Source organism: Varroa jacobsoni, unplaced genomic scaffold (assembly GCF_002532875.2).
Source record: "Varroa jacobsoni isolate VJ856 unplaced genomic scaffold, vjacob_1.0 scaffold_925, whole genome shotgun sequence".
NCBI classification, from domain to species: Eukaryota; Metazoa; Arthropoda; class Arachnida; order Mesostigmata; family Varroidae; genus Varroa; species Varroa jacobsoni.
In genome coordinates, this window is record NW_019213827.1 from 121,214 (window position 1) to 140,331 (window position 19,118).

The 19,118-nt window shown below is 40.9% G+C and overlaps 1 protein-coding gene and 1 long non-coding RNA gene across 3 annotated transcripts in view; one reads left to right on the forward strand and one right to left on the reverse strand.

Annotated features, from left to right (window-relative positions):
* kcc (solute carrier family 12 member kcc) overlaps positions 1–19,118 on the reverse strand; it is a 229,155-nt gene that overhangs the window by 116,796 nt on the left and 93,241 nt on the right. Inside the window, exon 1 of one of the 2 annotated variants that reach the window (XM_022841390.2) lies at positions 7,776–7,912. The exons of the other annotated variant lie outside the window; for it this stretch is intronic. Coding sequence (XP_022697125.1) covers positions 7,776–7,890 — 115 coding nt within the window. The 5' untranslated portion in view covers positions 7,891–7,912. Of the gene's footprint in view, positions 1–7,775; positions 7,913–19,118 lie in introns of those variants that run through there. 2 annotated transcript variants of the gene reach the window in all.
* LOC111265047 (uncharacterized) lies at positions 5,166–7,972 on the forward strand. Its single transcript, XR_002683243.2, has 3 exons — positions 5,166–5,411; positions 5,575–5,851; positions 7,899–7,972. It is a non-coding gene; the product is annotated as an uncharacterized LOC111265047 (long non-coding RNA).

Below are 19,118 nucleotides of genomic sequence, written 5' to 3' on the forward strand. Positions count from 1 at the left end.
GCAAGCCAGATGTGGCACTTCCGGGTAGGTCACAAGACTCACAATAAAGGCGGAGTGGTGCCTCGATCGATCCTGCTTTTTCTATCAATATTATGAATCAAGTATGTTTGGCATATGTGAAAAAGCTGTGTGTACCTTAATGTGCAGCCTAAGTGTATTGCCTTTGTATTAAGCTTGATGCCGCATCCGGATCCAATGTATGCGCTTGAGTAGACGGAGCTCGCTATAAGCAAAGCCAGAATCGTAACCGGTTCTCGGGTATCAATTGCAAAGTCAGTGCACTGCATTATCCGCACGAAAGGGAAGACAAAAATAACGGAAGTCCCCGAAATTAAAGAAAGGTTTGTAGAATGTTCTTGTTTATATTTTCTCTAAAACGTTCCTAAATAGCGTCGACAAGGTAATTTTTCTAAATTGAAGCTGCCAAAAGAAATAGAAAGCGATGAATAGTTGTAGGTTAACAAAATGCACAAACTCTTCCGCAAGGATGCGCGGGGAAGAACGATATTGCACACTGCACACATTTAGACCGAAAACACAGCGGAGTCCACAGTAACTAATAATAGAGTAGAAAGGTCCGATGGACGAAAGGAAGCGACATGTACAACTTGAAGAGTGGAATGAATCGCTCGGTGCCACTTCCTGCCGACGCTTAACGCAGTTTACTGGCTTTATAGCAGCTATACGCTATAGTTTGTCGGATCTAGTTTGCATGTTAATTAATAATTAATCAACATGTACATCCTACAAATATATTTTGTACAAAAAAAAATGTTGGAAAATTCACCTGTGCTTTTGAGGTAGGCACTTATAAACCTACCAAATACACAGTGATTGTATGCGTACGTGTAAAGGTCAGCCTGAAGCGTGAATATATTAATGGTGTTATGGAGTACAGAGAACTTCGTCTGTTTCCATTTTGCAGGAGCCCAACTTCCCCCATGATGAAGACCCGCTTAGCAAATACCTAATACACGCAAATACATCGCAACGATTTAGAAAAAATCGTCAACCGAGGTACAGAACATTTCATCAAGCACCAGTGTGACAGATGTAGCGGCAGGTCGACAGGTAAACAAATGAAGGAGCCAATATACCTGTTAGCTGTTGGTGTAGAGGATTTCTCGAAAAAAAATATCAAAAATACTGAATGCAAAACCCGACTAACCAGAGTACAATTGATTTGTCCTTAGGTAAAAAAACACCTAATATGCAAGCCTTTTTCCTTTTTAAATATTTGTGATTACGCTAATGGCCAACAAGAAGTTTTTAGTGCGCCGATTCCAACTGTTTCCCTCAATCACTTGTAAAATAATAATAAAAAAATAAAGAAACTGTGCTTAAATTGCAAATTTATAGTACCAATAAATTTATTCAGGTAGAAGAAATAGCGTTTCGCACAGAAGCATCTGTGTTGTTGTTCTTAATTTCCAGTATTATTAATGTCTTAGGGTTACTGTTCGAGATTGGCCTGCGTCGCTATAGAGCAACAGGGAAGCCGGCAACGACACGTTCACTCATTGCGATAGCTCACCGATGTGTCTGCTTTCTTGGCAGACTTTTAAGAGTGCTCTCTGGAACTTGCTGCAATCCAATAGGGGCTCTAAATAGCCCGCAGATCCCTAGCGAGTTCCAGAACTTTTGATTGGATACGATTAAGGAGATGGGATATAGGATCGATTTTAGGCAAACCCAGTTTAATTTGCCGAACCGGACCACCGTCGCCGCCAATCAACTCCGTGTATAAGATAATAATTGTTCTGTAAAATAAGTATACCTGAGGTAATTAAAGAACACTTCAATCAGTAAGCAGCACTAGTTAGGGAATTAGAGAGAGGAATGGGGGTATCGACTACCACTGCTTTATCATCGTTGATCATAACTTTTAGAATGACAATTATAGCATGTTTGTGTACTCTTATTTTGTTGTGCGCTATTAATATGCGATGATCGCATTAGCAGAAGGACGGGCATGCGCACAAAAACACAACAAACTTTGTCATTACAGCATGAATAGCTTCCGTTTCTGTAGTAAAAAGTTACACTTTTTACAACTTGAAAAATTTAGAATTCAAATATCCTTTTGCTCTGTTAAAAGGGAGTTAGAATGATACAGCATATGCGAAACGACTGGATATAGTTAAATATTAATAGCAGAAGCTCTGTGTATGAGGTCAATAGGAGCACCATCTTCATTTATTCACCTAAACCCTTTCTACGCTAACTGCATCATCCTTTTTATGTCCCAGCAGTTACCACCTCACAAACTTCATGTACACTGCGGAGGTTCCACGTCGATATATGGTGTCGGCGACTACTTCACCTACATGCTGCAGGGCAAAATGAAGAAGCCTAATCTTTTCGTCTCACCCATCGACTACCTGCCTCCGGCCTATCGCATCTGTCAATTTCTGTTGCTAAAACAAAGAGCACGATATTGTCTATTACGCATTGTGCCCCAGGACAAAAGAACCGCTGCTGATAGATTGGATAGTTCTGAACAATAGTGATAGCACTGGTGGGGCAGCGGTACCGTAGGGGCAGTGAACGTAACTGCATTGCAGCCACATAACTTGTGTGGCTCAAATTGACAGATTGTATGTATCTATTTCATGAATGACGATTGCTCTTGACACCGGTTTAGGAATCAGTGCGTGACACACCACCGAGAGACAAATAAATGGAAGGCAAGGAGATGGGGCAATCGTGTGTGTTACTAGTTTCTCAGTTGTGGCATCTGCCTCTGGCTTTACTGTGAGCACTTGCGTTTGCAAAATTAAACATACTGAGAGATGCACTGATGCACATAAGATTATGTACCATCCCGGCTCCTTCACAAACACGCTATACCATAGAAATCGTCTCGAAGGTGTTGTGCATAACACAAAACATTACGTTTTTATGTTTGTTATAGGAAAAGTAACCGCGGGTTTGAGGGCGTCCGCAGGAAACTGATTTCGAAGTTATCTTGTGAGATGCGTATGCATACCAGGTAGGTATAAAGGGAGTTCTACTTCGTGCTTCCGAGGGGCTGCTAAATGAGGAGATTGAAGTCCTTTTCCGGCGATGTGTAAAGCATCTAGAGGATGCATACTACTGACGGTCTATCCAAAGAGCAGATAAGATACCAACGACGGATGGACCGAAAAACCTTTTTAATAACCTTTATGAAATCTTAACTTTCACTATTGTACGCTATGCTGTGTCTGGCTCTGACACACTTTTTTTTTTTATCTCGCACGCAAAGAAAGATAAAGGTGGCAGTTACAACTTTCTCTCAAACGGATCCCACTATATCTTCCATGACACTTCGTTCGTCTTATCTCTTGTGTCTCAATGTATAAGTGGGTACATACGAAAAAAAAGATATACCTATTGGTCCGTTTAAGTGGAACATGTTAGTGTTCCTCGACTAGAACCTAAGCCAGTACAAGCAGATGGGTTCGATAAGGACGTACACTACGATTGGCTCAGGGCCTAAGAGTTGAAACTTATCTGCAAGTGAATAGCTAAAAGGCACATATTTTACAACAAGGCCATTTTGGTGAACAGAGGCGACTTTCACGAACATTCGTAGAAAGGCAAATAGATGACATATGAGGACGTCGGTGGGAGCTTGCAATATTCCTTACTTAGATCTCGTCGAGAGATGTTGCCAAATAGAGAAGGACCATTCTAGTACATCATACGGGCACCGGATGGAAGACGACTGGCAGTGGTACGTGAAGAAGGAGTAGATGAGATGACCCCCTTCCCATTGAAGAAGGAGGGCGAATAACACTGATACCAACGGAAATCTCGTCGCCTATTGCCGACCACGAACCAATGATAGTGCTAGTAGTGCCTATGATGGCGTAAAAAGGACGCAAACAGAATTTGATTTTGAGGGCAACCGCAGCTGAGACTAAATTGGAATTGGAGAGGATTAGAAATTATTAAGGGGGAAATAAGGAGAAGTTCTTGAAGTGTGAGCCAATCTAGGTGTAGGCCAACAGTTCGCCGAAGTTGACCGATGCACGTAATCGCGTAGTGGATATAGTCAGTTTGAAGTCTGCCTTCGACGTGCAGACTCCGGCACTCTTTTCACGACCTGATGTTATTAGCCGCAACGGCCTGCTGTGCGTCTACAGGATCGGCGGGCTTGGGTCATGAACGATACCAGATGACACAGGAATAAGGAAGTTAATAATAAGTAGTCACGCAAATGGTCGAACCTACCAGAAGAAAGTTAAGGAAGTATTATTGAATGTATGGAACTTGGCTTCTCCAAATAATAATGTAAGTCAACACAAACAATATTATAAGACAGTAGTTCGAAAATGCCCTATCTTAGGACCAATCGATGAATGAGCGAACAGCTGTAGCTGCAGGGGAGGCACCAGCAGCGCTATGCAGTTACCTGGTGAACCCGAGAATGGTAGCGAAATGACAGCAAAAGGAAAAGAGACGAAAAAGACAGGACATCCTGGTCCATGCCCGTACCATCCAATACTTTCCCGTATCTGTAGACGCCTTTAGTAATACTGCTCAGGGTCCGTCCAGATCACTCGCCAATATTGTTCATGCACTGCTATATAGAGCCACGGGAGCAGAAAAGAAAAGCCTGCTACTGGAAAGAAAACATGAGGCGAGAGCCGGAGAACGAGCACCGTCGTTCTTCTGGATGACTTCTTCTGCATTTTCGCGAGAGGTCGCCAAAAGCAACGCGGGCAGCAGCAGTAGTAGCAGCAGCAAAAATAACAGTAACATTTGTCAAAACAACTGAGGTGAACAGAAGCTATTCTAGCAACGGCGGCAACACTGCCATGGCATGCCGTCGCTGTTAAGCAGTGGCCTAATCTAGTTTGTGCCATTTCAGACAAGTACGAGGCTGTGCAGTCTTACGCCTTCTTCCCTTCCTTGTCTTCAATACATCAGATACTCAGAAGATGCTAATAGTCGCTTTACTAGGTCATACGTAGTTATGCTAACGTATCTTCTGCTATTGGCTACCGCCGCTATCACTGACGCTGCAACTAGCCTGTAATGGACAAATTCAACGAGAGACCTGTCGTTCCTTCTCTGCGCGTTCCCGTCCTTTCGTTCCGTCCCTTTCTTTCCCTTATATCGCAGCCGCCGACACAATTTTGTCTCCGGGCCCAGTTTGCTCCTACCATCCGGTTTCGCAGATCCCCGACGCGTCCAACACAGAAAGGTTCAACGTAATTCAAGACTGGCTGAAGAACGGTCTCCAAGTCACTCATCACTACTTTACAAGAAAAGCAATAATGCTTTTCTCGTAGAGTAGTGATGTAGAGTAGTGATTACTTTTGAATGTCTTCGCAACAAGTTTGGGAAATTTGCCGAGGCTCCTATTGAGCTGTTTCCGTTCGATACGTCCATTCGCTTGGGCACCTCTTCAGACCTGCCAGGTATTTTACCTTCCCTTTTTTTCTATCTACACTTATGTCTCATATCCTACTAAAAAAAGGACTATAGTAGCCCCGTTCGTATATACACAGTACCTAAAAAATGTTATATTTTACTTCAGTCCAGTTTGCTTCTATTGAATTAAGTATGCTTTGCCACTTGTAGTAGCTGAAACGAATGGAGCATCAAAGGCGCTCATCGGCAACCCGCAGTTGTTCGACAACGACTCGCTCAGCAGTGCATTTTTGTCCGGGAGCAGGCAGGTCCTTACAGCATGCCTAGTTATTGACGTTGTGTCCTTTATCTACCACCGCCTGTTCCCGCCTGCCCTGCGACACCCGCTCTTCTAGCCCGTTGCCCCAATTATCCAATTTCAATTCGGCAGTCGATCAGCAACATGAAGAGACTGTCTCTATGCCTCAGACCTAACCTGTATCTACGAGTGAGTCATTTCGATCTGTTTCTCATTTGTCGTTCTTTGTTAGCTATACAAGTTCTTTTCTATATTTCTTACTTCGTTGTTGTCTGGCTAATCATTTGTGCCTGCTTCTGCTTTTTAAATTGTGTTATCATTAACTGCATCTCTCGCACATATCGAGTGTTTCAAAACTAAAAATCAGTCCTTTGGTTTTAACAAAAAGGTGACAGGGCTGAGTAAACGGAGCACTTTTTTTCTCCCATCAGAGATGTTGTATTACATTTTACCGCGAATAACTTGAATTATGTCAAAACACTATTCCAGTTATGGAAGTTAGACGTCGAAGAGATGTTGTTTTCGAACCCATTTGAAAAATCAACGAATCAAAACTGACTAGTAATAAGTAAAATAATGGGAAATATTGAGCTTTTTTTTTTAACTTGAAAATGAAATCGCTTAAAAAACGCTTTAACCGAAGGCCTCAAGTTATCTACTTGAAACTAAGACCACCCTTATACTTAGCATGTTATATACAAATATTGAAACAAGCTTAAGCTGTGAAGAATAACAGGGTAGAAATCTTCGTCACAATCGAGTACCTTGACAAAATGTAAGGTAAGGTAACTTTTTAGTCTAGATTAGATCACAGCAATTCGTCCTGAAAGTTAGCTATATAAAATAACACCTAACGGCCTAGTACTGGAACGTAAAACGTAAAAAATATTAGAGCTATATATATAGAGATATAGCGACCCTTAACCATGACGCCTGCTTACTACCGAGGGCAAAATGTGCAACAAGGTTTCTGAATACTTTCGACACTATCCCGGTTATTACTGTATATGGCACAAGGTCAACTAATATAGCACTTCTTACTGTTGCTATATGAGAATGCCTATCCACGAGACATTTATTGACTTAGGAGGTACAATTCGAAGGGTTTGGGTTATATCAAAGCAAAGAGCAGAGCCCCATTTTTTTGCCAGAGTACTACCAGATCTCAAGCACACTTAAAACTTTCTATTAAGTATTTCCGTAGCAACATATCGTACATCTTCTTCCATCAACAGATTTTGCTTACGAAAGAAAAAAACTCGTTCCTAATAGATGTAGGCCCGAATCCTTCCTTAGCTGCTGTTCACACAATCACATATTTATTGATTGGGTATTTCACTTTTTTCATTCGTTTCAATTTAAGCGATAAAATAAATATTGGCCTTATTAAGGAAAATGCCTTGTTTGCTGGGTTTAACAGAGTAAATTTCGCATACGCGTAAGGACAGCTTCGGCAAGGCCAAAAACAAAGCAGGAATTGAACATACATAAATAAGTAGGAAAAAAACAGCCGAATAATTTCCAACGTCACCAAATCGGCCCCCACATTATCAGTACATATTGAAATGCTATCTTCACTGACGACGGTGTGAGCTTGACATTCGAATATATAAGGAATATTATAGCTAGGAGTAGAATCGAACGCACAAGGTTGTCTAATACATCATCATACAATACAGTGTATACTTGTGTGTGTATACAGTGTGTACCTTCGCACTTACCGAAATCAAAATGTGTATTATTTGGGCTTTATGTAAAGTAAGTAAAAAAATAATTAATTAGACATCGGTTTTTCCATTCTTGTGTAAACGCAGTTGTCGCAGCAGAAATATTGTTCGTTTTATATGTAGCTAACAGTTGGAAAAATAAAATATAGAATATTATAAAACAGAAAAAAGAAACAATAATGTATTAGAAAATATAGAATAATTTTATATAACTAGGCTATATATTTCATATATCTGTTAGGAAAGAATCTAAATCAGCTCAGCCAAAACGACCCCGGCTGCCCCTTTAATGAGGCAAGTCATTGATTCACAAAGAAGGATAGCAGGAGCGTATACGTGAAGTGGACTGTACATATACTTAAGTTTCTGGTCGCTTTTCTCCATACCCGAGTTCATCCTTTGCAGGTGTCTGTACAGATCATCATGTTCCATGATTCCACCCTTTCGATAGATAGCCATAGCTTTGTTTAATGCGTCCGCACTTGGTCCTTCTTCAATCATCGTTTCAGATAAACATAACGATCAACTCGTTGCTTCTGGTTGTGGAACAGCTACTAGATCAACCACAACGATTGAGTTCCCGATGGTGATGCTTACTATATAACAATAGCGTCCGAGGTGAGATAATGATGTTGCTTCTGCTCCGCGTCGCTCTTACAACCGTGAGTTCACAGAGACAACGGATAGTTACTCTTTGAATACACGTGTCAAGCTATGCTCAGACAACACCCCAACGTTGTCGGGGAGGCGGACGAGCAGGGCACGACAACCGCTGGCACTTACAGTTTTTACGCCTGACACTTCTACAATATACAGATACGTAGCTATGTAGGCCTCCGGCCGTCGCCTTAGAGCTTTTGCTGAGGATACGCACGCACGCACATGGATTCGCACCTCGCCGCAAAAACTAGCCTCAAAGTACACCTCCTTCTTGTTAGAAAGCACTAAGAAGTAGCGGTCACGCCACTCAGCCGCGTAGTCAAAAAATTTTGTGAGAAAGTTGCTTTCGTAGTTTCCAGTAACTTGAACTAGCTTAAATATTACGAAGTGTTGAGTTAGGTGACAGCACAGATGTTCATAAGTTTGTACACATCCACAATTAATCGATAACTATAGGCCTTTCTAGGTGCCATAAATAGAAGGAAAGCTTTATCACCGTTGAAGGTGTGGAGACGAAAAAGCTACCAGCAACAGAGTGCTAACTCCAGTAACGACAAGTTGCTGTTTACCGGCGACTTCTATGACACGGACACCATATATGTCACTACCCATGAGTCAAACTACCATACGTGAAATTTTTGTTTGTTGTAGCCCGTTCAGAGCCCCTTCATGATCCTCTATCAATAATTGTCATCGTTAAGATATTTAGTTGATGGTCGAACAGTACACACGGAAAATTAGCCGCAGATAACATTGTCTTTATTGGTTCATCATTCCAAAGAACACAATACTTGTTTTATTATATTACCGCAGAGATCACTGAGCATCGAGAAGTGTATGATACATAGATCTGCAGGATCTATTTACAGACGCGCGTCATTAATAATAGGTAAATACGGTTATTTATCAAAACGGATCGTTCTGAGTATCGCTTTCGCGGCCTCACGCTCCATCCAGGTAAGCTGCGTCACATATATGCAGATACTAACAGAGAACTTCTACGATCTAATCGATCAAAGAAACGCAACAGGACATTAGCCGCAGATATCGGGTCGCAAGTTTTAGGTCAACTTCACAGGACACGAACACACTGTGGTAGGTAAAGCTCGTTACCCTGCCTCTAATCATTGTTGGCAACACGTAGTGATGACGACTTTTAAGCGGTCTTCATTTCCTTACTCTTTCGATCACCTTATAATAAAGCACTGCGCGCACAAACAACCAATCAAAGTTAACTGCAATTAGTTCAACGTTTCTATTTGATTGCGTGCACGCAATGGACGTACGATGCGTGTCGCTCCCTGTTTGTGTATATACTTGCTTGGTGCAATTGTATCTTTCTGTACGCGTGTGTTGTATACGCCAATGTAAAAGAGGAGGTGCGCAGCAGGCAACGAGTTTCTATTTATAATATAGCATGTTCTTGACTTCGCGAGACTCAGTTAGCCTATAGCTCTTCCTTATTGTTCTACCGCGCAGCGCATGGCGATATCGTGAACTCTTTTTATTCTGTATTATATTAGTAGTTGTAGAACCGATAGTAGCGGTTCCTTTGGAGGCTCATATCAGCAGTTTACCTGCATCATTTCTAGTTGATAGAAAGGCAAACATATATACGAATACGAAAACGACGAAAAGGAAGAAATCGAGGGCGCTGAAGAAGTAGCCTGTCGTTCGGGACTAGCAATGAATAGCAATAGCTACAAAGAATACTTCGTGCAATCGTCTTCTTGCGTATTCGCCTGCACGCAATCTCTTTTCATTATGCCGTTTGGTTCAGCAGTGACCTCTAAACTAAGCAGGATTCCGACAGTAGCGTTGGTCCTGTAGCAGCAGAGTCAGCACTATTGTCGCCCGTCCCTCTCGTGACCTCGTAATCACTCGCAGTTTTACCTTTAGAGAAACAAACGTACCGATATATAGACCATGCGGGATGGGACGCCTAAGGCTGCTTTGCCGCGAACAGGTCCTTAGACGGGCGGGCGGGCGGGCGGGCGTTCGTATAAGGTTTTTCGACAAGCTGACCAGCTTCTCTAGCACGGGATGAAGCCGACGGTAGTCGAACCGTCATATCGGTGATGCTATGCTTACAGGGTATAACGACCACAGTATGTTTACTGGTAACAGGGCTTGAAGCTGACGTGTAATGGTTATTCTATTGCAACAGCTACATAACGACATGCTCAAGATCGTCGCCTGTTTTTTCAGAATATTGTTGGACAGCTGATCGACATTTTAGTTGACCTCTTCGCTATACAAGACACACAGGTGACAATTCTATTCAGGTCCACTAAACTCTAGGCCGGGTTAAATGAACAAAGGCTCAAAAAAATCAACAGTCTATGGATATCGAAGCAGACTGTTATCCAAGCGTTATCGGTTGCTAGCTAGCTAGCTAGTTATTTTATAAGCCCAGCTAAGGCAGACTCAATAAGTACCTTTTGTGGTTGATAGCCAAGCAGGTTTTCCACCTACATGCTTACAAATCGCCCAACTTTAGAATGCAGATTTTAAAAGGACCTACCGGCTGTACATCACACCGCATAATTTCAAAAGCCAACATATGAGATAGAAATGAATGCCCCAATTTGTTTCCCAAGGATAACAGCCGGACAACAATGCCATTTGTACGTCGCTATTTCGGACCAGCGCTACCCGATTGCATCGCTTACCAAAATAGAAATGAATCGCCAATGTCGCCCACTAACGTTAGAGGATCTGACGGGAGATTGGTTGTTATAAAATGACAAAGATGTTTAAACGATTTAGCCTAAAAAACTGTTATACTATAGGCATAGTGAAACTGAGTTGTCAATCTGAGCTTGGCGGTTCAGTCTAGATCCGGTCTGATAATATTGCATATAATAGATTCAGTGATTTGTAAACAAAGCGATCGTAAATATAAACATTTTTTTATAAAATTTTCTCGTGTAATGGTGATAATCATCCGCGTCAGAAAAATCGATTGATATTTAATTTGTCGCAAGCACCTGCAGGCGTGCAAAAATAGAAAAGCTTGTGTTTCGTTATGTGCACGCTTCTTCTTTATCTCTAATAGCGTTTTAAATGTTCCATTTTTCGTTACTCATATGGCCTAAGGCCGAAATTTTGTATTGCTGAGATGCTGTTATCTCAGTTGCCGGCTGACCAACACAGCGGGTGGCTTACCTGGTCCTAGCTATAGCACGCAACGCGGTCCTTTGTCTTCCCCGTACTCAACATCAGCACCGGCGCTCAAGTGGTAATAGCGGCTTGCCTGTTATGTACAGAGAATATTTAGCTAAAACCTCCATTGTTTCAAAGGTATGTCAATACGGTCCGGCACCGGTTAACTCGTACATTAGCGTTTTCATACAAGTCACACGGAAAAAAGCTGCACCGGAAATATACCAGGGCAGCATCAGCTTCAATCGAACACCTCTGCCTGACGTCAGTGCTAAGATATAACTAGCAGCCCATCCGCTTACTAGCATTTGATTCTGTGCCGGTCCTACAATGTTTAACGCAGGCTAGGGTACCTAACTTAGGACAAACCTCGGCACGCCGTTTGTCGTAATGGACTTCGGTTCGTGCACCATTTCTAAAATTGAAAAAATGAAAATCTATTCTTTACGGATCACTTTTCGGAATTTTAGCAAAAATTTGTCGGTGTTCAATCTTTTCGCCAAAAGATTCAATTTTTTACGGAAGTTGATGGCTGTTTGGCAGTGGAACGCAGCAATTACCGACCGCATCGTTCACATAAGCTTTGACGCTTGGTGTCCTTTAAGCCGTTTTGAGCCCCCACATTTTTTGCAACTTTTGGCCTGCTATCAGCTGGAGATTTGATGTTACTCGAATTCGTATGTAGCGTATGTGAAGGATATTTAACATGTTTATAGCTAGAGAATTTTGCTCGACGAACGATTACCGTTAAATAATTATTCTTAGATTAAGTAAGGAGCATTTTAAAAATGGCTAATGAACGCTTTAATTCTAGAAATGAGCCCTATGATCGCGGTAAATGGTAGTTACGTTGAATAGGTGGGACTAGAATAATGTTACTTCTAGCACATGCGAATGATATAAATCTGTTTTTATTTACATAGAGCCTTAGAAATAGGGCACAAGGGAAAGCCCTGATCTAAGTGTCCTACCACATCTATGTACGCACACAGACCTCTAGCAGTTATACAGTAATGATAGAGAAACAACCAGTAAATAGCTTCTTTTTTTGGCACGAGTCCCAAAAGAATCTTTCCAGAGCGATTTATTTCTATTTTATAGTACTTTTAACCAACATTGCTACCACTGGTAGTTATTGCCGTTGGGATGCCAAAACGAATACCATGCGGGTCTTGTTATTTGTTAAAAATTGCACAATAAAGCAAATATAGGCCGTCTTTCTTTTTTTAACAATGCTACAACGATACGATCATATAAAAAATCTAATACAAAAAGCTACGCAGGAAGTTCGCGCATGCACACTGTGTTGCAGCTATGTCCTATTGAAGAGATAATGTCAAGCCCAATGTTTAAGTTAAGAGATAAATAACAATTTGAGGCAAGTCGTCTGCCGTTAGCTGCTATAGAACTTACCTTCCAATAACAAATCGCATTCACGGCGTAAGAGCAATAGCTGCTTTTGTGAACCCGTAACGTAACTGAATTTCTGCTAATTTCTGTTCATGTAATATTATGCGGATTAAGCAATCATTCGATTGGCTTTTTTTTATCCTGTTTGGCAATCCTGTGCCCCACTCCTATTCCTACGAATGCTAAAGAGCCCCAGTTCTTCAACTTCTATTCTTTTCTGCAAACTTTAACCAGTCAACAGAAGATGCACCTAAAAAACATAATTTAAGCTTCGTTCCAGAATGAGAACTGTTTCTAACGTTTTCGACATGCGATTATCACGTTTAGGCCTGAATTTTATCTCTAGGCATATATATACACATATACGTTCCTGTACAAACCTGTAATTTCTGGTCACACACAAATTTCGAGGTTAATACATACAGACATCGCTCTGAATCAACTGAATAAAGCGCGGGTATCCTGTTAACAAAACATTTCCATTCACTGCATGTACCATACATACCTACGTACATAGATAGCGCCATTGATGAGGACATTTCGGTCTTACGTAACGTAACACTCTACAAGCTGGTCTGTCTCAGAGCACACGACTTTCTATATCGCTCACGTACGTGGGAAGCTCATTTGGACTTCTTATTATTATGAGGCCGGTGCAGAGGCAAAGACCTACCTCGAGTGTAGCCGATCCACGCAATAACAGTCGACTATAGGTAAATGCCCTTCTCCGTTCGGCTTTTTTATGTCAAGACGTGTCGCCAACGCATAATGTTTCGATCGTCGAAGGTGATATCTATGTTGCTATGTCTCAGTTATGGGAGCCGAGAGTTCGAGGCGTAAAAATGTCATTATTCATAAAGCTTGTAGCGGTTTATAATTAAGAAGATTCCTATTTGAATTACATATGAGGCATCCGATAATGAATAAAAATTTCCATATATATATATATATATATATAGAGAGAGAGAGAGAGAGAGAGAGAGAACGAACGCGGGGTTGTTACTAGCTGCGATTGAATCGAGTCTACTGTATTCCTACTCAATCTGGCATGTGCTCTACAATCATGCTTCAGTTGCGTTACTATCAATTACATTGCCTGTACAGCTCAAGCAATCCACTGTTTAATTAATCTATTGTGTGCTAGTGCATGTACTACACACCCCATTACTGCTTTGTCCTTACCTCACTCAACTACCTATGATACATTTGTCCGACATAGACATCTGAAACAAGAGGACGATTTTATTATAATTGTTGGCGGTCGTTCGCCAGGAAACAGCGACTTGACGCGTATGACCTAATCACGATCGTTGAAGTTTTCTCACTAATTTTCACATTCGAGTCTACTGTTTTATGGTTTTTAAGTTGGACCAAACCGCTCGGAGGACGAAACAATAATAGTAGGTGACGATCGAAAAACACCGACTTAATGAGAGTAGCAAACAAGTGGTAAAAACAAGTTACTCACTGGTTATGTACTTTACGTTGAAATTAAAAATACGTGAGTTCAACTCGGACGCATACATACTTCGTTTCACGTGTACAATCGGTGATCTGAGGCAATATTTAACGGCGGTACCGGACGTAAACCTCGAACTGTTTTTACTAGTATTAGTCCTAGCAGTAACACAAAAGCAAATAAATGAAACGAGAGGGTAGAGATCATAGCGATCGAGAAAATATTTGCCAATTGGATTTACCAGACCGCTTTCTTTTTCCTTCACGTCAAGGAAATTGCATGTCTTACAAACTGACGGTTGACTACGGCTGTCACTATTTTCTGTTATTGTAATGATGACCATCGTCCTTGCATATGGACATGGGGGTGAAGAGGTTAATGGGCAAGCAAAAAACAGTAGTAGTAATGGTAAATGAAATCGGCCGGATGGCACGAATAGAATGTTTGAGGTCGCTACAGGAGCACCAGCAGACAACCAGTTGGTCAGTACTGTTTATTACTACCGCTTTTTCTCAGGGGGGGCCCGCTGTTAACAATATGCGTATCACAGAGTTCCATAATCGAGTTAGATCGTTCATCTTCCCACTACAACCAGAGCTCGCTTGGGTCCTTTTTTTTTTATCCTTTAACTAATTAAAGTGAGGGTGGCCACCTGCAAGTCTTCCTAGCGTTTCCTAGGGTTTCCTAGGCCCTTGGAGTCGCTGCGGAAGCTACTGAGAAGATTGTTTTACAACGGATGGCGTTCTGAGGAAATGTCCTCAAACAAGGAATTTACGATTGTGTGGTCCGCTTTAACTATGTTACAATACCATATCTAAGCTAGACTTGTATGGTTATTTGCAGGGTCGTTTCTTGGTGGCATGATAGAGAGTCATTTCTACATATTCGGTAATTTCTTTGCCTTTGATATATGTGCACATGAATCGAAATTACAAATACATCACTTTTGTATGTAGTAATATATAATTTATAATCAATAATTTACTTTAATTGAAAATTTTTTCAAAACAAAAAAAACACGAATGTATGCACATTATTAATGCGCTAGACACACGTAGAATCGAAACATGCGAAATGTCGGAAGGGGGAGCCGGGATTGAACTAAAACATTGCGTCAAACGTGCTTAGGTCTAATGTCTCACTTCGAAAAACTACCTTTAATGGCTAACTTGTTCTGGAAGCGTTTTTTGCCCCCAACTGGGTCGCATGACCGCGTTTCAAGTAATGCAGTCTACCAGGCAGGATACTGGTAGTCTACAAAGACGTTGGGCTCAACCGCTGCAAAGTAACTAGCCATTAACAATGCCAAATTTGTTTTCGATAGGCTTAGGCTTCTATGATCATTCTGACTGATTGCCATCCGTAAAAAATTCAAGGCTTCTTACATTAAGCTAAAGTTCTCTGCTCGATGGCTTGATTCGGGGTTGTTGATTTCGTTTCACTGCGCGTTGTGCCCAGGATACAAGATCTGCGGCTGGACCTATCCGCGGAATTATTTGTTCTATATAATATATACAGAATACTAGGCTTAAAAGAAGTCGTAGCGTCGACCGAGTCCATCGCGGCTAACCACCGTCAAGGACGTAAAAACACTGATGGGGATAGCAACCTGCTAAGAGACGTTCCAGGCTTACACTGCAGAAGTTGGATTAAAAATTCGAGGTGAGAGATTTTGCTAAGCGACGATAAAAAGTAACGGACGCGGACTACCTGATGGAGACTAAAGAAATGCGTTCGATGTATATAAACTAAGAAAATACTGAATAATGAAATATATCCATCCCATCGCTAGTCTGAAGCAGTACTATTTGTTCCTCAAAATGAAAACATTTACTCGTAATTCTCTTAAACCGGATTCGATCTGTGACGTTTTTGCGTAAGTAAGTCTGAAACCGTGATGAAAAGTAGTGTGACGTTGTTGCAAGCAGAGCTTCTATCGAATCTTTTTACAGCAAACCTCTATCGAAATACTAAGCTTGTTCGCAAACAACTGTGTGGGTGCAGCTCAAGCCAATTTCAATAGCCCCAGCTCGCGGGAAAATCCATGCTAGACAACCATGAACGTAAAACTTGGCAATTAAGTGACCTACGTAAATAATGCATCTGTGATAATGATTCTATTTGGATCAGCTTGGATCATCTGGATCGGATAAATAAATTCTTTAATACGGATTTTATATAAGTCTAATGGATGCTCTTTGAGAATCGTGAAGTTTTTAACCACCCCACTAATATCGTGTCTTTATCAAGTTGCTCAAAAACAAAATAGCAGCATTTAATCTTTTTCGGACGAGAAAACGTTTATCTTCGACGCAAACGTCAACCGCGTAAGTGATTTGCTGACTGGGACCCCATTTGACTAGTAATCATGCTTTGAATACGGTGTTTACTGAGAAAGGAATCATGTCACTGTCTTTTCCGGAACGGCAAAACCTTTAGTAAGAAAACCTCTTTGCATATTCTCTAAACTATTATGTGCTGCTCTCGTATGTGGCCAAGTGTTTAAAAGAGAGTTTAAGTATATACGTGTATACACATAACAGATTCCAAGACGTAAAGTACGTCTTCTCAAAACTTAATAGAAAAAAATTATAGATCGTCAAGGCATCGGTCATTTTATCGATAGACGCCGCTGTTTGTTTAACATTTGTTGACAAAATTTAGCTAAAACATTAAATACAGTTTTGTGGAAAGCGTTGCTTTGTCTAAGCGTATAAGAAGAGGTACGCTTGTACTAGAACTGGTTTTCCATATGGAGCTCCTATATCATGTGAATATGTAAAATGATAGTCGATTTCGTCTGTTCTGTAAGTTGTAGTTTTTTTTTTCTGTCTGAGCGCTACTTCTAGGTATAACCTGCTGCTTTTAGCCGGCATTTATTCTGTCCTAAATTTAGGTATTTATGTTTCGAATTGTTTGCCTAACTTGACAGGGCCACTGTAGTGAATACAGTTAATAGCAAGGCTAACGGTTTTTCTGCCGCATAACCGCTTTGTCGCCCCTGAATAACACTCATGGGCATTTATCAATTGATCCGTTACAGTTTTTCCCTAAAAAACCGTACTGTCTTCTGCTTGTTTCCTTCAAGAGGCATAAACAACTATCTTCCACTCCGTTAGATAATAGATATAGAACTGGTTTTTGTCGGCAGCAAATTTTCAACTTTATACCCTATTCCAAGGCTATCCATTCTGCAAATCGTGCTAGCAGTTGGACCACGGAGATTTAACTAATTCAATCCATAGCTTATCCAGCCTGAACGAAATAGACCGTCTTTAATTTTTAGATGCTAGTCAATGATCTGGAGTTATTGATGGATGTCCTTTCTGGTCGTCAGTGTAGACCATCTTCGTGTATTCGTCCGTTCACGTTCGTGAAATTAGAGTTTGACAATAGTTTAGTCTTAGGACACAATACACGTTGTTTAAATGGCACAAAATAAATATTCAGGCTCATCAAACAGTTTCTTCAATTGTTTACATGTGTATAAAGAAGTTTTAAACCTTGTTAAGTTGCACTACTGGTTAGTTTGGTAAAGAAGCGGCACGCATCGTGAACCGTTAGAGATACTTGAAAACTGTCAAGGTTGCGGAAGGAATTTCTTCGAAAAAAAAATCTAGCCTCAAGCGTTTGTTCCTTATATGTATAGATAAGCGTTTCAAATCCTGCAAATCTCCGTCCCCTTCATCTAACCTGGCAAGCTAGGTTAGTTGGCACATTTTGTTGTTCGAACCCTGCAGCTCAAGGACGTTAAGCGTACCTAATCGACAAGCTCAAAAATATTTCGCTCTGCAGGCCATTGAGTGAACCGCAACTTGCATTGGATGACTTTCAGCCTAGTGACTTAGGCCACGCGCTCGTTCGCTCGACCTGCTAGATGTATTAATCCACATCTTTGGTTGTTCTGGCCCCGAGGAGATGGCAGATGCTTTTCTTAGCACTGTTCTCCAAATTACGCACAGTTGCTGCCGTTGTCTGCATGAGGTCAACAACGCAATAAGCAAGTCACTGTCTTAACTAAAATGTCGACAGAATTGAAAGTGACAAACAAACATTGGTTTCTGCCTATTGGAGAACTTACTTTATTTAATCACACAAGTTATGTAGCATATGCCGATGGCGAAGCTTTGACCAGCAAGCCGTGCTTTCTTAGACAGTCTCAATCATATGTTCGTGTCACTTACTTACATTATAGGGCTGCGGCGTCAATTACATGCTTTCGATAATAGTTCTGCTTTCGAAAACGGTGGCTGAATATTTTTTTGGACAAATTGTATCAGAAAATAAACTTAATAATAGCCATAGATCACTATATTTTGCCAGTTTATATATTGTACACTAATATATTTGCTGCCGCGGGCTATGTGCACGTGGATACGCCCGCGTCTGTAAAAGTAAGCTTCATATTCCGAATAGATGCAATAGCTAAACGGTATGAAAAATAGAACAGCCAAATGCTTCTTCTCATAAATTTTCACTTTCAATCACAGTATTTCCCCATACGCTAAAAGCACCCAGTTTTTGTGAAGGGAAATTCAGTCAATGAGGAAAATGGATCATAAAATTGCAGGTACCAGTGATTCACGACTCACCAGGTAAGGTACTTATTTCCGCCGGTTTTATTGCTGAGCAGAAAGCATCTGCTTACCTCGACAGAACTCAAAATCCGTTACCCGTTAATTGAACCAATCGGCAAATGAGTCTTGCAATCATGAGAGGCCTCTGGATTATCAATTAAACAATAAAAAAAAAATGGACATCGTAATCGCAGCTAGAGACGTTTCATAATGAGGAACTTGCGCGTAAATTAAGAAAGGAAAAACGCTGTTCGTCCGTTAAAAAATCTTTAGCTGACCGCTTTCGTGGCCACAACGGTAATAACAGTAACCTGTACCTGTCATTACGATTTTATCAAATGTACGTTAGTAATATTTGTAAATAATCCACGTAATCTAGACAATTACTTTATTCAGATGCTATGGACGAGAATTTATTTATCTTATTATTATTATTTCCTTATCTTATCGATTATTTA